At 36.3% G+C, this 21,937-nt stretch overlaps 1 protein-coding gene across 7 annotated transcripts in view; it reads right to left on the bottom strand.

Moving 5' to 3' along the window:
• RPGRIP1L (RPGRIP1 like) overlaps positions 1-21,937 on the bottom strand; it is a 142,070-nt gene that overhangs the window by 9,775 nt on the left and 110,358 nt on the right. For 5 of the 7 annotated variants that reach the window (XM_073307595.1, XM_073307597.1, XM_073307594.1 and 2 more), the window contains 3 exons: positions 18,616-18,799; positions 12,240-12,324; positions 2,067-2,200 (listed from right to left, as the gene is read on the bottom strand). In XM_073307595.1, coding sequence (XP_073163696.1) covers positions 2,067-2,200; positions 12,240-12,324; positions 18,616-18,799 — 403 coding nt within the window. Of the gene's footprint in view, positions 1-2,066; positions 2,201-12,239; positions 12,325-18,615; positions 18,800-21,937 lie in introns of those variants that run through there. The other 2 variants (XM_073307598.1, XM_073307600.1) reach the window with 2 other exon arrangements.

Here is a 21,937-nt window from a genome sequence, read left to right as displayed (position 1 = left end):
GAGGCTGAGGGAGCTGGGATTGTTTAGTCTGCAGAAGAGAAGAATGAGGGGGGATTTGATAGCTGCTTTCAACTACCTGAAAAGGGGTTCCAAAGAGGATGGCTCTAGACTGTTCTCAATGGTAGCAGATGACAGAACGAGGAGTAATGGTCTCAAGTTGCAGTGGGGGAGGTTTAGATTGGATATTAGGAAAAACTTTTTCACTAAGAGGGTGGTGAAACACTGGAATGTGTTACCTAGGGAGGTGGTAGAATCTCCTTCTTTAGAGGTTTTTAAGGTCAGGCTTGACAAAGCCCTGGCTGAGATGATTTAACTGGGAATTGGTCCTGCTTCGAGCAGGGGGTTGGACTAGATGACCTTCTGGGGTCCCTTCCAACCCTGATATTCTATGATTCTATGATTAGTATCCACTGCATCACGTTTACATAACAAATCAATTTTGTCAGTTGGGAAATATGACTGAAGAGCTAGAAGACTAAAGGTAGGAGGACACAAAAATTCTCTGTTAAGAGACTACTTAGAATAGATAATGTTCTGTATAGCTCTTCAGAGAATCATCACTGCTAGGGAGAGAATAAATGGTTCAGGCAAAATAAGAACCAGCCCAAACCCACATACTCATTGATTCAAAGAACTGAAACTCTTTCAGTGTATGGAAATCTGCTTGTTCTCATCATTTACCTACTTCACTTGAATTCTGGCATGTGCTCTAGGAACTTAGAAGTGCATAGTGTACTCTGGAATTTCAGCTCCAGCACAGTTGCAAGCACACACAAAAAATGGGTATCGGGAATAGATAAGAAGCATCAGTCACTCATTCCCCACTCAGCCCCACCACATTACTAACTCAAGAACTCAATATCCCATCATTCAGTTTCCTCTGCACGTCCAACACCAAGTCAGCTCCCACATCAGGTGGGGAAGAGAAAGAGAAGTGTATTGGCTGTAGCCTCTTCCCTGTGACCTCGGGCAATGGGAGGGACTCTGAGGGTACATCTACATTGCCAAAAAAAAAAAAACCCACCTCAGTGGCAGTGAGTTTTAGAGCTGTTTCAGGCTCATGATATAGGGCTACAGATAGCAGTGTAGATGTTACTGTTTAGGCTGGAGGCCAAGTGGGGGATGGGAAGGGCTAGAGGAAGCCAGGAGGGAGACCTCTCTCCTCCCCACAAGAAAATGAAAGATTCAGCATCTCATCATACTTCTTCAGGTGGTCCTCCCTGCTCCAGACAGACAATCACCACCTATGTTTGCCAGATGGGAAATTAATCAACAGTAATTGAGTTTGTTCTAACTGAATATCGAATGTAAATCAATACTCTTTTGTCATGTCTTAGATACACATTTCATACAGAGGACAGAGTATCTTTGTTTAAGATTCAGAATTGGTATATTTAGCATGAATTCAGACAGTTGAACTACATAAACCATGTGTGTATTATACACAGTACATGAACATTCTGTGGGACTAAAACCTGAGGGTCTACATTAGGGGACCCAATTACTTATTGAAGTCACTGGGGTTTTCAAATTGACTTCAACAGAACCAAAATTTGGCCCTTTGACACCACAGAGATGCTATAATTGCCTGCAATGGATATTTGCAGTAGGAAATTATTGACAAAAATGTTGAATATAAAATTAAGAAGTTCAGAGGCTTTCCTGGCATTTAAAGAAATACTTTGCTTGTACAAAAGATAAAAATATACTAGTGAGTAATTAGGCCTAACAGTCTCAGGTTTTGTAAACTGATTAATCTAATACTACTTTACTAGTAATACTGTTCAGATTTTTTCCAAACCAGGGACTGTATAACTCTTAGTTAGAAGATTATATTAATTCTATTAAGTTCTTTCAGTTTTAGGGAATATTATTTATTTTCAGGAATAAGTTGTATGTGCAGATGAACTGTGATAATTTATTAAAGTGATACTGTATGGTTCAATATTATAATAATAATTAAATCATTAAGTATTAAACCTCTCAGAGTAGAGAAGAAAAACTCTAGTAAAATTTTGAAATGAACAGATGTCAAAAGTTAAACCTAAGAATTCTGCTAAACTTACCATCAATATCTTGCTCAATTATGTCTCTTTCTTTCTGAAATATCTCCCTTAGACTGACATAAGCAAAGCCAATGTCTTCACACTCAAGATCTTGTTCATCTTCTGGAGGGTCACTAACCACTGTAAATCGTATGCTGAGAATAAAACAAAAATTCTCACCCTTGAAATGATCCATAACACCCAATCACTTGGGGACTAAATTCAGAGAATAAAACAAATATAAAGGCAGAGCATATCTAGAATTTCCCAATTTAGCATATAAAACAACTCTTGATCAGTGATTCTCAACCAGGGGTACACATACCCCTGGGGGTATGCAGAGGTATTCCATGGGTACATCAACTCATCTAGATATTTGCTTAGTTTTACAACAGGTTACATAAAAAGCATCAGCGAAGTCATTACAAACTAACATTTCATACAATGACTTTTTCATATTGCTCTATACATTGTACACTGAAATGGAAGTATAATATTTATATTCCAATTGATTTATTTTATAATTATATGGTAAAAATGAGAAAATAAGCAATTTTTCAGGAATAGTGTGCTGAGACACTTTTGTATTTTTATGTCTGGTTTTGTAAGCAAGTAGTTTTTAAGTGGGGTGAAACTTGGTATATGCAAGATAAAGCAGACTCCTTTGAAAGGGGTATAGTAGTCTGGAAAGGTTGAAAGCCACTGCTTTTGATTAGTGCTTCTCAACACTTTTCATAGCAGGACTCAATTTTTCATAGCACATCATCCAAGTACACCTCCACTGCCTTCCCAGCTGGCTGAGATATACCTCTCCTCCTCCAATTAGAAATATGGGAAGGACTGGTCATTTGTGACCCCAAGTTGAGATCCCCTGTTTTAGATTAAATACATTTTTTCATAAGGTGACACCTAATTGTTGATCACACAGTAATATATTAAGAGAGGCAGAATTGTCTACAGGACTGAACATACCTCTCAGAGCCAGAAACTTCTAAATTCTTAGCTCATATTGTTCAATCACTTCACCATTTTCAAAATTAGGAAACTGAAGTACAGAAATGATTATTCCCACATAACTCTCAGAGCTTTTTATGAGCACTCATGTATGTATAATGCTTTGAAAATGTAAAGCACTACTGTGCTTTTTACTGTGATGACCTTTATTTGCAATTTGTTTGAAATGGCAAATAAACTGTCTTTGGGTGGAGGGGGAACCTGGAATAATCAATTTCCATGTTATGTTTTTAATCTTGGCTGGCATATGTATACTTCAGGCTGAAAATGATTAATTAAATATTGTCAGAATTTTGCTGGTTAAATCTTTCTGTGCTACAGAAAGTCCTCAAGCAGAAGATCTGCTGCTTTACTTCAGGGTTATACCACGTAATAAACTCTAGGCACACAACAAAATGCAAAGGTCACTCACTCTCTTGGCATTATACTGAATCATGATAAATAGATGGTAGAGATATAGGGGCTAGGCAAACCAAATAATAAATCAGCCAGATAGCAGAAATACTAGCCATATTCAGTGAAGCAGTAAATCAACTGCAAAATATTCAGCTGTATGATATTTGGGAATTTACACATCTGTAATAGTGACTAGAAGAGAATATCCTAGCTAAGAAAAACATCACTAGTTCTTGTTCGACATTGGTGAGGCCTCATCTGGAGTACTGTGTCCAGTTTTGGGCCCCACACTACAAGAAGGATGTGGATAAATTGGAGAGAGTCCAGCGAAGGGCAACAAAAATGATTAGGGTTCTGGAACACATGACTTATGAGGAGAGGCTGAGGGAACTGGGATTGTTTAGTCTGCAGAAGAGAAGAATGAGGGGGGATTTGATAGCTGCTTTCAACTACCTGAGAGGTAGTTCCAGAGAGGATGGTTCTAGACTATTCTCAGTGGTGGAAGAGGACAGGACAAGGAGTAATGGTCTCAAGTTGCAGTGGGGGAGGTTCAGGTTGGATATTAGGAAAAACTTTTTCACTAGGAGGGTGGTGAAACACTGGAATGCGTTGCCTAGGGAGGTGGTGGAATCTCCTTCCTTAGAAGTTTTTAAGGTCAGGCTTGACAAAGCCCTGGCTGGGATGATTTAATTGGGTATGGGTCCTGCTTTTGAGCAGGGGGTTGGACTAGATGACCTCCTGAGGTCCCTTCCAACCCTGATATTCTATGATTCTATGTTCCAAAACAACAACAAAAGTTAGAATCCGAAACCTGCTGCCCCAGAATAACATCTTTGTAATATCTGTACAAGTTTTTTCATGAAGTTGAAATTGGTTTAACTTTGTAATAGAGTGTTATGTATTTGGTGTTCAAAGCTGCATAGTAATTAAATCCAGCAATCACGTATAAATACACAGCAAGTGCATCTCCATGTGGATTTCCGGTATTCATTAATTTGAGTCCTTTGATAGTTACCATCGTCAGTAAAGAGTGATTCTTGTCTTAGTCAATAATGCTATGATAATTTCATAAGGGTATGAAGACACTTATTACAATTTAAATGGAAAAAAAATCAGTTCTGATCTTCTCTTTACCTGCCCTCCTGCTGTTGCAGCTGCATGCACTGAATGCCTCATACATACCTGCCAAACTTTTTGCCTATTCTGTTTCCTTTTGCTGTGCCCTATGTCCCCCATCCCTGTGTCTTTTTGCCATGTCCATTATCAACATCCATAAAAGAAAAAAATCTTAATTTCCCGTTTTTTCTCTGCTCTCATGCTGCTGCCCTCATTCCCCTGACAAATATAGTTAATATTTTATCCCCATTACTGTGTACCCACTGTATGTTTTAAAAAAATCTAAATATAGTGTATTTGGTAAGACTTCTGAACACAATTATTATCCAATTCAAATAAGGGAATACTTGCCCATCCTTAATGTCTAAGCCCAACAGCTATACAAAATGTTTGCATATCTTCTGCAAACTTAAATTTCAGTCACTGCATCCAAGTATTACTTTCCTTCTAAAGATATAATTGTAGTGTTCTGTTGGAGCGGACTTCAATTAGTGGCCTGTGCAGAGGCCAAAGACACTGGGACTGACCAAATGACAGGAATTCAGAGCTAACTACTCTTTTGATATGTCTTGGCAATGCTGTTTAAACCATGAATCCTTGTAAACTTTACCACTTAAAATATTGTTCAAAAACCATGATCCACAATGAGAAAATCAAGTTACACAAAATCCAGGTCCATGAGAGATGATATCTTAAACAAAATATAAACAAATCCTCCTAAAAGCCTTTAACAGTATTAGCAACCACTGAAACATACTTTTATAGTGTTGTATTTTTGTATTCAGTTACTATAATTAACAATACATATTTAGTTCATTTACTTAAACACCTGTTTTTAGGGAACAACAAACATACTGAAATAAGAAAAAAAAGGGGACAAAAAAGAATACCTCGGAAGCTACATTAAGAAGGCAGAAGATCTGGCAGATTATGATGGATACAACTCTAAAATCTTTGGCATAGCACTAAACAACAGGAGCAAATAAATAAAAAAACACAACAAAAAAGGAAATAATTCTTGGATACAAAAGAGAAGTATCAAATGAACATCAGAGAAAACTATTCAAACTCTCTAAAAGAGACTGACAAAGGCACGTTTGGAATATCGGGTACTTATTCTTAAAAGCACAGAGTGCAGCCAAGGTGACTCAGCAACTATGGTTACTCAAACACTGGGAGAAATCAGTTATGTGATTGGGATGGTGAAGATAGAAGAAGGAATTGTGAACCAGCAGAGTCCTTACCTCACTGTAGCACAGAATACACAGTGATCAAACTCAGTCTTTGTAGGGTTCTTTCTTATTGGCAGTTAAAATAGCAAAAACACAACACAGGGATAAGATTTCTTATCCTTGTGAGGCTGTTCCTAGTGTTTCCCTCTAGGTCAGGGGTTCTCAAACAGGGGGTTGTGAAGTTATTACATGGGGGTCATGAGCTGTCAGCCTCCAACCCAAACCCCGCTTTGCCTCCAGCATTTATAATGGTGTTAAATATATATTTTGAAAGTGATTTTAATTTTTAAGGGTGGGGGGGGGTCGCACTCAGAGACTTGCTATGTGAAAGGGGTCACCAGTACAAAAGTTGGAGAACCACTGCTCTAGGTTCTCTCTCACAGACTCTAGTTCTCTCTGCCCAGAGAGCCACTCCCTACATTCCCTTTCTGTGGTTTAGTAGGCTAATCAGCAGTGCAACCAATGAGTCAGCAGGAACCAGTAAGCATTTCCAGGCAGGGTCCACTACCTGCTAACAGGGTGGGCAAAGACTTTGCCACCTTATCAAAGGTACCATTGAGAAATATTTGATAAAAATTCCAAGGGAAGAAGAGTGGATACTGAAACAAACCTTGTATGCAAATGGACATCCAAGGGATAAAGGAATTTTAAACAGAATTTCTTTAAACAGTGAGTACTCCAGATACAGGACTACCGTTGGCAGCAAGAGGAAATTAATACATTTTATTATTAATTACTGTTCTGAGGCCCAACCCCACAGTGCTAAGCACTATACACACCTATGAGAAAAAGATGGTTCTTGCCCCAAAGAGCTTACATTCTGCATATAAGACAAGAGACAACAGGTAAAGACAACTTACAGACAAGGGTTTTTGGGGCGTGGGGGTAGTGGGAGGAGATCAAGGTAACAATGAGACAATTATTGTAAGCGTAATGAACTGTGATCAATGGGTACCAGCTACTTAACCACTGTTGAATGATTTGAAGATTTCATAGGAGAGGTGAATTTTAGGGCTGTTGATTAATCGGAGTTAACTCACGCAATTAACTCAAAAAAATAATCGCGATTAATCGCACTGTTAAACAATAGAATACCAATTTAAATTTATTTTATATTTTTGTACGTTTTTCTACAATTTCAAATATATCAATTTCAATTACAACACAGAATACAAAGTGTACGGTGCTCACTTTATAGTATTTTTGATTACAAACATTTGCACTGTAAAAATGAAACAAAAGAAATAGTATTTTTCAATTCACCTCAGACAAGTACTCTTTCTCTTTCTCATGGAAGTGCAACTTACAAATGTAGAATTAGGTACAAAAAATAACTGCATTCAAAAACAAAACAATGTAAAACTTTAGCACCTACAAGTCCACTCAGTCCTACTTCTTGTTCAGCCAATCGCTAAGACAAACAAGTTTGTTTACATTTAAGGGAGATAATGCTGCCTACTTCTTAATTACAATGTCACCAGAAAGTGAGAACAGGCATTTGCATGGCATTGTTGTAGCTGGCATTGCAAGATTTTTACATGCCAGATGCACTAAAGATTCATATGCCTCTTCATGATTTAGCCATCGTTCCAGAGGACATGCTTCTATGCTGATGATGCTTGTTAAAAAAAATAATGCGTTAATTAAATTTATGACTGAACTCCTTGGGGGAGAATTGTATGTCGCCTACTCTGTTTTACCGGCATTCTGCCATATATTTCATATTATAGAAGTCTTGGATGATGACCCAGCACATGTTGTTTGTTTTATGAACAATTCCATTGCAAATTTGACAAAACGCAAAGAAGACACCAATGTGAAATTTCTAATGATAGCTATAGCACTTGACCCAAGATTTAAGAATCTGAAGTGCCTTCCAAAATCTGAGAGGGACGAGGTGTAGAGCATGCTTTCAGAAGTCTTAAAAGAGCAACACTTTGATGTGGAAACTACAGAACCAAAACCACCAAAAAAGAACATCAACCTTCTGTTGGTGGCATCTGAGTCAGATGATGAAAATGAACGTGGGTTGGTCCACACTGCTTTGGATTGTTATCGAGCAGAACCCATCATCGGTATGGATACATGTTCTCTGGAATGGTTGTTGAAGCATCCAGGGACATACGAATCTTTAGTGCATCTGGCATGTAAATATCTTGTGATGCTGGCGACAACAGTGCCATGCAAATGCCTGTTCTCACTTTCAAGTGACACTGTAAACAAGAAGCGGGCAGCATTATCTTCTGCAAATGTAAACAAACTTGTTTGTCTGAGCGATAAGCTGAACAAGAAATAGGACTGAGTGGACTTGCAGGCTCTTAAGTTTTACATTGTTTTGTTTTTGAATGTAGATTTTTTTTGGTACATAATTCTACATTTGTAAGTTCAACTTTCATGATAAAGAGATTGCACAACAGTACTTGTAATAGGTGAATTAAAATACTATTTCTTTTGGTTTTTACAGTGCAAATATTTGTAATAAAAATATAAAGTGAGCACTTTACACTTTGTATTCTGTGTTGTAACTGAAATCAATATATTTGAAAATGTAGAAAACATTTAAATAAATGGTATTCTATTATTGTTTAACAGTGCGATTAATCACAATTAATTTTTTAAATTGCTTGACAGCCCTAGTGTATTTTAATAAATAACTGGTGGATTTAATAAATAAAATCAAAGCATAAGCAAGGGGAATGAGGTAATATCTTTTATTGGACTCACTTCTTTTGGTGAAAGAGGGAAGATTTGACTCTTTCACCAACAGAAGTGGGTCCAATAAAAGATACTGTCTCTCCTATCTTGTCTCTAATATCCTGGAACCAACATGGCTACAACACTGCACACAAAATCAAAATAGATGTTCACTTATTTAGCACTTTTATCCATGCTTTCAAAAAGTTTGACAAACATTAATGCAGTAGGGACTCACAACACTTGTATAAGGTAACTAAGTAGAAACAGAGGCTCAGAGAGGGTACGTGAGTTTCCCAAGGTTATATAATAGGTCTGTGGGGAAAATGCAGGAGACTTGAGTCTTCTGACTGAGTTCTGTGGTGTAATGACAAAGCCTTTTCCTGATTAAAAAAAAATGAAGAGTATTCTGAAGAGAGTTAGTGGGGCCTCATAAGAAGGAAAATTGTGTGGTACTCCACATTTGCTAACCTAAATGTGATTCCAGGAATGGCCCCCATTTCCTCAGATTACCTATTGCTCATATGTTAAATACAATAAAGCATTCTATTTAGCTTCATATTTTCTTATTGGTTGATAAGTATAAGGTGGCATACACTGAATGCCAAACATCATTGCAGTTTCTGCCAATAAAGCCATTTATTTAAGTATAGAACCAAAATGAACCTCAGGAAGGAAATTTTCTACATGAAGAAGTGAAACAGTAGGAAAAATGGAGAACAACTGAGTTAATTTGAAAACATTTTCTAACGAACAGCCAGAAAAATCCACTTTTGAATATATGAACTGCCATGTTGAACTGCATTTGTTTACCTGTAAATATAGAACGGCAAAGGAACATGAAGATACAACGTGAAATTTGTTATTTTCAGTAGCACTTTAATCATTGCTATGATTATAAGATTTGGTCACATCACAAAAGTTTGGCTCTGCAGCTTATTACCAAATATGTTATGTTAAAAATCTATGAAAATATCAATGTCAATGAGATTTAATCCCTGTGTTTATATCATAGATGTGGCTTTAGAGAGTACTTTAACTTTTAAAGCGATCCAGAAGATCAAACACCAATGGCAACAGCATTTGGCTTCCAATACCGTAGAACCTGAGTTACGAACACCAGAGTTACAAACTGACTGGTCAACCACACACTTGGAACCAGAAGTACGCAATCAGGAAGCAGCAGAGACAAAAAAAAAAAAAAAAAAGCAAACAGTACAGTACTGTGTTAAATATAAACTAATAAAAAAAATAAAGGGAAAGTTTTAAAAGAAAGACACATTGTTCTTTAAGAAAAGGATAATGGATGAGAGTGGAGATATGCTATTTATCAGACTAATTTCACATATAAGCATATATTTACCAGAAATGCATGTCCATCTTCTCATGAAGACCTAAGGATTTCTGAATTTCACCTCTTTTTTACTTCTTTCCATCTCTCAAAGGGCTTTCATTACCGTGATTTTCCTCCCAGAAGAGCAAAACTGGATATGTCTGCCATCTTAGCCATATATTTATGCAGGTTCTAATATGGCACCCCATCACTGTAGTATTTAAGTGTCCTTACAATGTCACTTCATCTATGTTGCATGTGATAGGGTGAGGATTCATTTGAAAAGCTGCCCAAGATGATCTCTCCCCACCAAAACCTGAATATGTACCCCCCTCATAGAACTGCGTTTATAATAAAACCAAAATGTTTGCCCTGACCATGTGCAGCCAATTTTGACTGATATTCATATCCACGTTCATTTTGTTTCCTGAACTTTAAAGAATTAGTTTAGTTCCTGTTTCAGCTAAAAAAGCCCTGATATTATTACGTAAGGTCGTGTGAATGCAAACGTGTTGAGGGAGCAGCTAAGCCAGTTTTAAAATGAGCAAGATCCAAAACCAATGGCTTTGGGGAGGATCATGCCATGTCATGGGTTTCCTCTCCTAGTGGTCCCATTGTTGGAACAGAACTGGAGACTGGACTAGTAGCAAGTCTCTTGTCCTGATGTTGAATCAGCGCAGAATCCAAATATCTCCATAGTCCAGGGCTCCAAGCTATGATAAATGTTCCACCAACACAAAATTAATTTCAGTGAAAGTGAGCACAAAGAGAAGGGCTTTTTTGTCATGGTGAGGATGCCATTGCTGTTTCTACTTCCTTCAGTTATTTCATAGTGACTATGAGCTGTTCTGCAAGATGGCTCAGATGCTGCTTGGCAAATGTGTGAAATGAATATAATTACTGTATTTGGCCTACATGAATAGCTATTTGCCTCACTGAATGTACCCTTGGTAGAAAAAAAATAAGACTTAGTTTTCTGTGCTGTAGCATTCTCTAGTATACTGTGTTCTCCTACTTGCTAATTTACATGGTAAAACTGATGTCCTCTGCTTATTTGTTGAAATGAAAATTTATTTGTATTTTGGAACTTCAACATGCTTTTGATGTGATATTTCCATGCTCTTATGGGATCTGCTTCCTGTCCGATTTAATTAAAAATTGTCTTCTGGCCAAGGGATGGAACTCAATTTTAAAGTTAAATTGAAGAAAGAGACACAACTATCTTATTACCAAACTCTGCCCTTACATGTCACTGGGTATCTGTGAATGTGTAAATAATTAAATGACCTCACACTTCAAACACAATTAGTAGGTATTCCACTATCCTGTAAATGGCATGGATCTTCACATCAATGGGTCCTCTACATTTGTGATGGCTGGCCTCCAAAAGAAAACAGTATAAGTATTGTTGAGTTTTTTGTTTGTTTTTAGTAAAAACAAATAATATGTATGCTACCATCCAAAGAAGTTTGGACCTGAACAAACATAGTAAATTACAATTAGCTCTGGTACAATTAATTTACACTCAAACTTTGTTATTTATGTAGCTAACAGCAGTCTGCTACATGAACTTATACATAGCTTTAGACTAAATCAGTGGTTCTCAAACTTTTGTACTGGTGAACCCTTTCACATAGCAAGCCTCTGAGTGCGACCCCACCTTATAAATTAAAAACACATTTTTATATATTTAACACCATTACAAATGCTGGAGAAGAAACAGGTATTGGGGTGGAGGCTGACAGCTCACGACCCCCCATGTAATAACCTTGCGACCCCCTGAGGGGTCCCGACCCCCAGTTTGAGAACCCCTGGACTAAATACAGGACACAAGGACACCCTGTGGGTTTCCTACACTCCCTAGAATACTTGGAGAGCAGCATGCAATGAATGGATTATCTTAATTCATAAATACACTTTTAAATCTGTCACAGGTATAACATTGATAATATACATTTACTTAACTTTCCCAGAACACTGTGTGCTGAACAAAATGTGACACAATGGAAATTGCTTTTACGAACAGTGAGAGAGGGTTGCATCATTTCAAGGCATATGAAAAACCACTCAGGGAAGGGACATGCATGTCACCACATCAAAGTTTAGGTGGCTGACAAGCCAGTGTGACACATGCAATTCATGTCACTGGAAGGCATGTCACATGCCATAAAATGAAAATACTATAGTAGGGCTCCAGCTCTGCTTTATATTGCAGTCAACCATAATATGCAGTTATAACATACTACTGGGAACTTAAATCAACCTTAAGTTATCCTGAGTTGGTGCTAAGTTCTAACAACTTCTCAGAGATATTTCTTCAACAAGAAATTGTTACAAGGTATGCCATGTCACAAACTGTATGCATGTATTTACAAAGACTTTGTCTGGTGTTGCACCACCAATATTTACCTGCCAGTATTCAACTCTGATTCTTGAAGTACAGATTTGAGGAATTCTCTCCTTGCAAGGTTATTCACCTTATCCACGTGAATCACTGGAAAGCAAACCAAAAACCCCAAATGAATATGATTATTTATAAACTAAAATTAGAATAATCTTGTTTTTGGCGTTCAGAGAAAAAAAAATGAGAAAAAACAAGTTTCCTTCCTCAGTGCTTCCTAAGAAATGCAACAATGAAAGCTAGAATTAAATCTAAACAGTCATGTGATCCAATGTCATGTCACTGCCACCTTTATGTGCACAATGTCAGAAAAGATAGAAGCAGCATCTAAGTGTGCCACATGGCTGTTATTCTGTTAATAGCACTGGCAGTCATGACTGTAAAAGCTAGTGGTCTTTATTGCTTTGTATATGAGGGGATTTACTGCATTTTCTTTCACCCAAGAAGCTAGTAATAATGATAATGTATGGCAGAGTGCTTGTCCTTTCTGACAGCCTCGGTAATTTAATCCTCCTCCCGCCACAACACGCAATAAGAGAGGCATCTAGACCAGTGGACTGAGGAAACCCACAGCTTGATGTTTATTTTAAAAAAAAAAAAAAAAGCTGTATTGCTTTCGTTTAGAAACACACCCACCACCAGTCCAGACTTAATTCTTTTGTACCACGAAAGTGAAAGACGGTAAAATCCCACGAGATAAAACCATGATGAGAAAATTAGAAAAAGGGTTTTAGAAAATTCCATATGAAGGTTTCTGGCATGGACTTCCTTCATTGGAAAGGGGCCTCTTTCTTAGGACATGGTAACCGTCTCCAAGAATTAGAAGGATTTAAAAAGCAAGGGAGAGGAGGAATTATTATGCTTCACTGCATGGAGGTGAAACTAGGAATAAAGAAATTAAATTAAGAAAGATTTCTGCTTGAGAAACTTCCTGAAAAGATGTATTAATGCGGAACAGGCTTCCAAAGGAAATGGTGTAAACCCCATCAGATAGGGACAATTAAAACCCAACAATATCAAGCAGTGGAAATCATATTGTAGGGGACACCCGTCCATTGGCTTCCAGGAATCAGGCTGGCTGGGAATTCCTAAGTCTGTTCCATTTCTAATATATATGACAGATATTGTGTCTATTATGCTTTTTCTTTTTTCCCCATTCCATTCACATGAACAGTCCTAGTTCCCCTGCTGAGCTCATGATTTCAGGGCTGGAGGGGACTCACCACTCCATTATCTCTCATGGGGTGTGGGGGTGGGGGATTGTGTTTGGAAGATCATGTGAAGGAGATGTGACCAGAGAAATGGCTTTCCTCCTTTTCCTATTTAAGGAATCTCTTCCCTACTCTCCCTCCACCACTAAGAAATCCCCCTTTACCCTCCCACTCATCACACCATATTATACACCCACAGGAATACTCATTCCTCTCTCCATCTCACATTAAGGATTTCTCATCCCTCACTTCATGCTGACAGGAGTCTACACTTCACACATTCTCTGGGGTGCCTGATTTCTACCCCTTCCACTCCCCATTGTATGAGTAACACACATTTACTTCAATGGGAATTATTCATCCTACTGGGAAATAGAGAGAATTGGGATCCAGAAGTTCAAAGAGTTCTATGGAGGCTCAATCTAATTCTTCACAGATGAGCTTCTCAAATCTTTATAAAAAGAAAAGGAGTACTTGTGGCACCTTAGAGACTAACAAATTTATTATCTTATTAGCTTATGCTCAAATAAATTTGTTAGTCTCTAAGGTGCCACAAGTACTCTTTTTCTTTTTGCGGATACAGACTAACACGGCTGCTACTCTGAAACCTGTCAAATCTTTATGAAGAGAATAATTGCTATGAAGAGCATGCTTTACGGAGTCCTGGGCTCTCCAGTGTTCCCAGTTAATTGTATGAACATGGTCAGTGGAGCTGGGATTAGTCCAAATCCATTTCCCAATCTCCACCTCTCCAGCAGGAGCAAAGGAACAAGCATCCTTATTAATAGGAGTTACTTCCAGGTAACAGCCAACATCACTGAGATCTGGAATCTTCCTGAAATCACATCATTTTTGCATCCTCTGGTTAAATGAAAGCAAGGGATCAATAGTCTATAGGAGTCACCACAGTTTGTCAGACCCCTAAATCCTCTCAGTCCTCCATCTTCAGCATCTTTGCCTACTTATACTGGCAGATAGCAAAATCAGTTATCACTGCCATCTGGTATTCCTCTGGGTGTGTGGATGCCTTCCCACATGTGCTATTTGCTGAAAACTCCAGGGACCGCTGAAGGAACTGATGGGGAGGCAGCAGGCAGACAACCAAACAACTTCAAAGGACTCACCACATCACCAGCGGCTTCCCGACCCTGGCTGAAGTTTCCTAAATCTTCTAATTCTAAATCTGAAACTATTCTATAATAAAGAAAATATATATTCAAAGCTGAACACCTGAATTCATTTCTCACCCATGGAAATCTAGAATATACAGTATGTATCTTAAGAAACCTAGGCAAGCTTGGGTGGAGGATGACTAACCACAGTGATGAGAAACTTTGATTTTTAGATTTAGTGGTGAATAACTCTGCTTTCAAATGCTCAAACTACTCAGGATTACAACACCGCTCCAATGCATACAGCATCTCATATTTGTGTCCAATAGCTGGAGGACCACGTAACACTAACTAATGACAGTTTGTATCCAGAATGATCATTTTCAATTTGTTCCAAAGTAACCCTAAAAACTGAAAGATTTTGAAACTCCTGTACCTCATTAAAGATTACTGGTATAGTGCATTCCAAGACAGCCACCATAATATCAGTACAGAAGATTAGGTTTAAGTTCTTTAATACTTTCTGGGACCTCTCTAATAAGAGTATTTACTGTAAAGGCTGAAACGGGGTCCCATCAAAATTATGAGGAATCAGTGCCTTATCTAGTATTGATGTGTGGTAGAGGAAAGGAACCATCTCTTTGAACTATATAATCAAGGGTGCTTTCCAATATTAGGGCTAATACTGCCTTAACATTGTTACAGAATTTTACCAAGGAAACCAAATTTCCTTAGAGTCCAGCCCCTTCATTAATTTATTTTAAAACCAAAATGTATCCCACCATTAACAAGAAAATCAGAAGTTCTGTCTCCTCTTCATCTACTAACAACTCCATTTTGTCCATATAATCAACTCTTCACTCCTCAGAGACAAAGGCTTCTGATCTGTGTAAGTCTCATAAAAACTTTGGAAGATTTCATTAATCTTTTCCATTCTATTGTCAATCCCCTGGAAGGTTTATATAAAGCAAAGATAACATTCTTCAGACCTGCTATCATTTATCTTATTTCCTAACCACTTTCTTGCCTTCTAGCATTCTCATAGCAATATTTGCCATCCCTATGAAATATAAATGCTGTTTCCTTGTTATCAATGTTTGTCAACTAAACTTGATCTTTTGTATTGTCCTGAAAATATATTTTAGGTGAAATTAAGAGTCAAATCTCAATGTACCTATTTATTCCAGGTTGAACAAAATGTGGGTTTTACCTGGATCCTCAAAATGTTTCCCATATTTTTCAGACTGAATGAAATAAAAGCTAGATTCACTCTGAAATGTGTACTTTGACATGGCATTCATACAGTTAGCAGACACTAATTTTATTCTAAATGTTTCACCTGTATTGAAAAGTCTACGCGAATAAACTGCTTATTATGGCTCAGGTCACTCCCTCTTGTGAAAGAAAAACTGTAGGAACATGTCTGAGATGAAGAAGAGGTGATTAAGTTTTCCTCGCACTATCACCTTACCTGGGATGGTTTTGGGGGGCTGTAGAGTTTGGAAGCACTCATGGATTTTTAGGAAAATTTTCTTGCAGAGCCTGTCCCAAAGGACAGCTATGTAGGGGACTTATAGTGACATAATGCAACTCTAAACTGATTTACCTCCAACCAAGACTTCCATGCCAAAATCCAAGAGATTTGCTTCCCTCCCTGTCCTCTGAGTTCAGCAGAGCACCATTTATGGGGAGCTACAGAGACTTACCAATAGGGGAACTACCCTGCTTCTGCCTAGAAATGGGGAATTCATTTTGTGGATTGGATCTTCCATGCACTGATCAACTGAGATTATCTAAGATATTATTCTTTTACAAGATTTGTTTTTACTAATTGTAAAGCTAGTCTGCAGCTATCTCATAATGAAATCACAAATGTTAAGGTGGTGTTAAATAATTAAAATAACGGTTGCTTATTAAAGATTCCAATAGATCATTCTATGTCAGCTAAGACATAATGACATCTAAAAAACAAAAATGTAACACTTCTTCAGTTATAAATAAAATAATAAAAACTCAATAAGGTTTTATTTACCAGAATTAATGATTTCTTAAATTACTTGTGGGTTTACTATGATTTTTTTCATACAAAATCTAGAATACTATTAGCTTGCCTCTAAGCTCAAAGTACATTTCTTTCTCTCCATATAAATCTCATTTTTATTAAAGAAAATATTCAATTAACCCCAAATATTCTACATACTCAAATCTAATTACGTATGAATAAGAGACGGAATAAAGCTATAGTAAACACACACACACACACACACACACACAGAGAATTCATTACTATTAGATTATTGGCCTCCTCACTGACATTATCAAACAGCAAATTTATTAGGACTTTTCCCTTATACGCAAAGCTAGAATTAAGTAGAAATTAGAGGACCAGTTATCGAAGTAAAACACTAGCGAGAATAAGTCAACCATATTGGAAAAGTGCTGCAAATTAGAACATGGTAGCCATTAAGACAAAAAGTATTTCTAAAGAATTATTTGCTAGGATATTCTAACTTAAAAACAGTTTTACATTACAACTGCAAATGGAAAACCAGGGTTGTTATATCCCAGGTTTCGATTAGTAAAGTTAAAAACAATTAAATGCATTATTGCCAACCCCAATCATTCAAAAATCACAAGTCAGATCCCCAAAAGTCATGATACTGATTTCAAAACTAATGAGATTTTAAAAAATAATAAATTCTGGATTCTGATATTTGGGTCTTTAGGGTTTAGCAATCATAAGCCTTAGAAACTTTTAAAAAGTTTTTAAATGAAAGCTGAGATTCTCACATAATCACATGACTCCAGACCTGGGATTTAAAGAAAAACACCCAATACTGACATTCACCAAAAAATTATTAGAAATTGCAATATTATTTATACAGATTGTCAGTACAGTATAGAACTGTCCTACTGCTAATCTTTTTACATATATCACCAAACCATGTCTTTTTCCCCCCAGTCTTTAGACAACCATTGTGATTCAGCTCCTGGCCCCACTGAAGTCAAAGGAAGTTCTGCCATTGATGTCAATGTGGCCAGGATTTCACCCAATATGTCTATTTCTTTCTTCATTTGCTACCTGATGTTAGTCTAACAGTCCAACTTTACTGAATCAGCACTTCTAAAAGTAGTGTAGGCCTCGTATATTAAGGGTCCCATTAATGTGCTTTAGGGATTATAGTACATAAGATCACTCATTCTTATACCTGTTAATAAAGGCCATTATATATTGGTTATATACTTATTATACATTTTGGTTTCCAAAAAAGAGTTATCTAATTTCAGTTTAAAGGTATCTCCCCAGTTTGCCAAAACGATCACATCTGTTGACCTGTTCCTATGTACTTTAGTTAGAGAAGACCTCAAGCACTCAAATTTAAGTCCACATCACATTACTGAAGCTTGGACTGAGTAATAAAGACTTTTGTAGTTAAATAGAAAAAAATGCAGCAAGTACATCAAGTTTCGAGATTGAGATAATGTGAAGTCACTGAGAATTCAAGACTCACAATCAAAATATTAGCAGCAGGAATAACTTCCTGTTTGGCAAAGAGATTATGCTTAAAACAACGGTGTGTGTTCCAAAGATATAGGCACATCTAATTATACGATTTCTAATTAAACTTATGTTTGGATGTTGGAATTCCATACGATGCTATTGATTAATGACTTTCTGGGTGGTTTAGCCTCTTTTGCACTATGATGGTTAAACACTTTGTTTAAAACATGATAAAGATAATTTAGTCTCTGGTATTCTATAGGTATTTCCATTTTCAGAGACACATTCTCGCCTGATGTAAATTGTCATAGCTTCATTGATTTCAAAGCAGCTATGAGAATCTGCACCAGCAGAAATAAACCCCTATACATATCTATCTATCTATCTTGTATGGCATCTGTGCTATTTTCTAAAAGAATATTTAGAAATGGCAGATACAACTGAAATATCCAACTTTACTGTAATCAAGAGTGTTAAGGAATCAGAATTTATTAAACATTTTCTATAGGACTGAGTTTAATAGAAGTCATGAGAGTGTTCACAAATATATCATACTTACCATTGCTAAAATTGTAGTGGACCCACTGTCCACTTTTTGGTTTAGGAAGGGACACTGGTGTCTCTTCTGCAAGGAAACTGTAGAATCTGCATTCTACAAACAGTCGCTGTATTGTGTCATCCATTGCAACTCGGGAATCAGTGAGACTTAGGGATATAATCTCAATCCGAATTTTTTCTATTGGCTGTATTAAAAAACAAACAAACAAACCATAAACACACCATATTTCTTGTAATGTCAACTTGAACAAACAAACATGTAAGTCACTGGGATGTTTTGTACAGTAGAACATGATTTATTATGACAGAGATACACTGAGGTTCTAATGCCCCCGTGTTTTCAGTTAACTGTTTTTGCAATAGACTCCTCATTTTTATTTGAGAATGAAAATACTTCCATAGCAGTCGTACAGTAGCAAAGGTGTTGTATATACATTTATCATCATTTAGTAACCCACTTGAAAAAGTCTCAACAATATTATGAATCAAACTTTTCCAATTGGATGACTATCACTATATGCCTACTGAAGATTGCATTGCTATTAAACTAGATCTGATCTAAAACATATGATGTCACATGAAGTAGTACAGTACTTATGGGTCACTCAATTTCACATATTAAACTCACCTAGTCTAGTTAAATTAATATTTAAATGAATATTTTGATAGTATATTTAAAAACTCTAAATTGGCCTTCTACATAATTTCTTTTTCCTTATATTTTTGTCTTAATTTTGACATTTTATATTTGAAACTGTTGCTTTGTATCCCTTTGCAATTTTTGTAATCTTGGCAGGTTTTTGAGTAGGTTTGTTTTGTTTGTTAACTTTATAATGTACTGTACCCTACTACGGAGAGTTTAGGTGTCAAACATAACAAAGGGGCAAACAAACATTTCCTTGAATAACTCTGTGATTTCAAAGAAAGAAAAACCACTGTGATTTCAGAATTAGACTACACAGATGAACATTCAAAGGATGAGATTCTGTTCTTCAAAGAGCAAACAGAACTCCTCACAGTTCACAACTGTCAAGTTTTTCTAAACTTTTTTTTTTTTTAAGTTGTTATCTGCATTAATGACTATTTCTCCTATATGGTGTTTAAAGACTTCTGGTTCTAAATTCAAATCATCTGAAGTAACAATGATAAAATTCAAAAATAAGACTGTTTAGAAGATCAGTTTTCTAGACTTCAGTGTAAGAACAGCAAATTCACCCACATTATGGTGGTTGCTGATGCATATCAAAGCATATTATATAATTAATCACATTGAAAAGCATGGGTATCCTATTGTAAAAATATCCTTCATAAAGAAAAATTTTCATTGCTGTCAAGCCCGTTCAATATTTGATGAAGTAATTTTACCCCCTCCTTCAAAAGACATTTTCTTTTATTATGTATCCTAAGACACTTTAACTAAAAACCCAAATCTGAATATTTCAATAACGTCGTTTTATTATTCAGTAGATTCATGGAAATTTTACAAGGATGACAGAGAAAATTCCACACCATTCTGTCTCCACTAATACAGGTACATGGCTTCAGCTGGCAATATTCCTAGGATTAGCATAGTATGATGAAATATTTAAAGGAATTTTTTTTCTAAAGCCTAATAAATCAAATGACTGCCAAATGTCATTAAAGTGATGGTCTTTGACTTGAATATGCTTTTCATATTCAAATTTGAAAAGAAAGAGATGAAAGCCAAGAAAGGTTACTCGGTTTCAACTAATAACCTCAAGCACTCTACATTCACATGCATAAAAAAGTGAAATTGGCTCTATTGTCTAATTTTACTACAGAAACAACTCTTTTCTTTTTCCATTGTACAGATATATTAGCAGATGCATTTAAAGTGATATTCTAAGGGGTTCTCCCCCCCCCAACATATTTAGCAGTTATGTCAAACTAGTTTGTACACATACAATAGTTTATAAGTGAAAACCAAATATACTGTATTATCAAGTCTTTTCACATAACTTAAAATTTTGTTTGACATACTTAGCATTTGTAATAGTATGCTACAGGAAAAAAACATTTATATTAGTTTCCATTTTCAAACAGAGGAGAGGGGAAAATCCACCTATTGATGGCATACTGCTTTCTAATTTTTAAGGCGACAAATAATAGTAAGTTGCACTTACAAAATTAGAAGAAAAATAAATGAATTGTTCTAGACTTTAAAAAAGAATATTTAGAGTCATGGTTTTATTATTATGAAGCATGCAACACAGTGTATATTAAAGAGAACATACGCTGATTTTTTTAAAAGATAATTTACATTTGCAAATCAAACTATGCAACTGCTAAAGACTAACAGCTAGTATTGAAGTCATATTTCACTACTAGTATAAAAACCACAAAGTTCGTATAAATAAAAATAAATGGCATAACTAATATCAGCTATGAATGAAGTTTTAAACTACAATCTTTGGTACTAGGCTGCAGAAAAATATATATTCATATTTTTCTGTTTCCCTAAGTGTTAGATTTTTCTTTATTCTCCACAGCCCACTTATTAGGTTTAATTACAGTGAAAAATAACTAGTTTATCATGACCAATTACACCGGACCCTCGCTAGAACGTGCGAGTATATAGTACGAATTCGCATATAACGCAGTCACGGCCCTGGATCCCAAATTTAATTACTTTAATTGGAATTCATTTTAACGCGGTCCCCGCGTTAATGTGCATGGATCCCAAATCCCGCGTTCTAGCGAGGGTCTAGTATATAATAATTTTGCTTTGATGGAAACTAGACATTTTGTTGTTGATGTAGTAATAAAACAAATTTAAGAAATGTTTCAATGGATTATATGAGTTGCTGCAGTAATGATAGAACAATCTATGCTACTGATAGACTTATTAAACCAATGAAACATAATTTAATATTTCAGGATTTTGGCTTGCAATAGTGTATGGTATTAGTGTTAGGGTAGTTCAGTTACATGTTGCTTCTAGTTGTATATAGGAGCATTTTTATTATATTTAGATACCTAAGAATGAAACAATATTGCCATCAGTCTGTGATCTGTCAAGTTTAATGCCTCTCTGGAGAGACCTTTGTAATTTAAGCTGTGTGCTATGCATTGCTGGAAATCCTCCTCAGACTTCATTTCAATATACATATGGTGTTTGGATACTATTATAAAAATTTATATTATAGTGCCATTGAATATTACTGGGAGACGGGGGCTTCAGTTCTCCTATACTTCAAGGGAAAAACAAACAAACCCAAACACAGGCCAGATCCTCAGCCCTTGTAAATAAGCATAGCTTCACTGACTTCAGCTAGAAATACACCAATTGACACCAGTTGAAG

This window comes from Lepidochelys kempii, chromosome 12 (assembly GCF_965140265.1).
Source record: "Lepidochelys kempii isolate rLepKem1 chromosome 12, rLepKem1.hap2, whole genome shotgun sequence".
Taxonomy (NCBI): Eukaryota; Metazoa; Chordata; order Testudines; family Cheloniidae; genus Lepidochelys; species Lepidochelys kempii.
The sequence above is the reverse complement of the archived record's forward strand: the minus strand, read 5'-3'. Positions and strand labels throughout refer to the sequence as shown.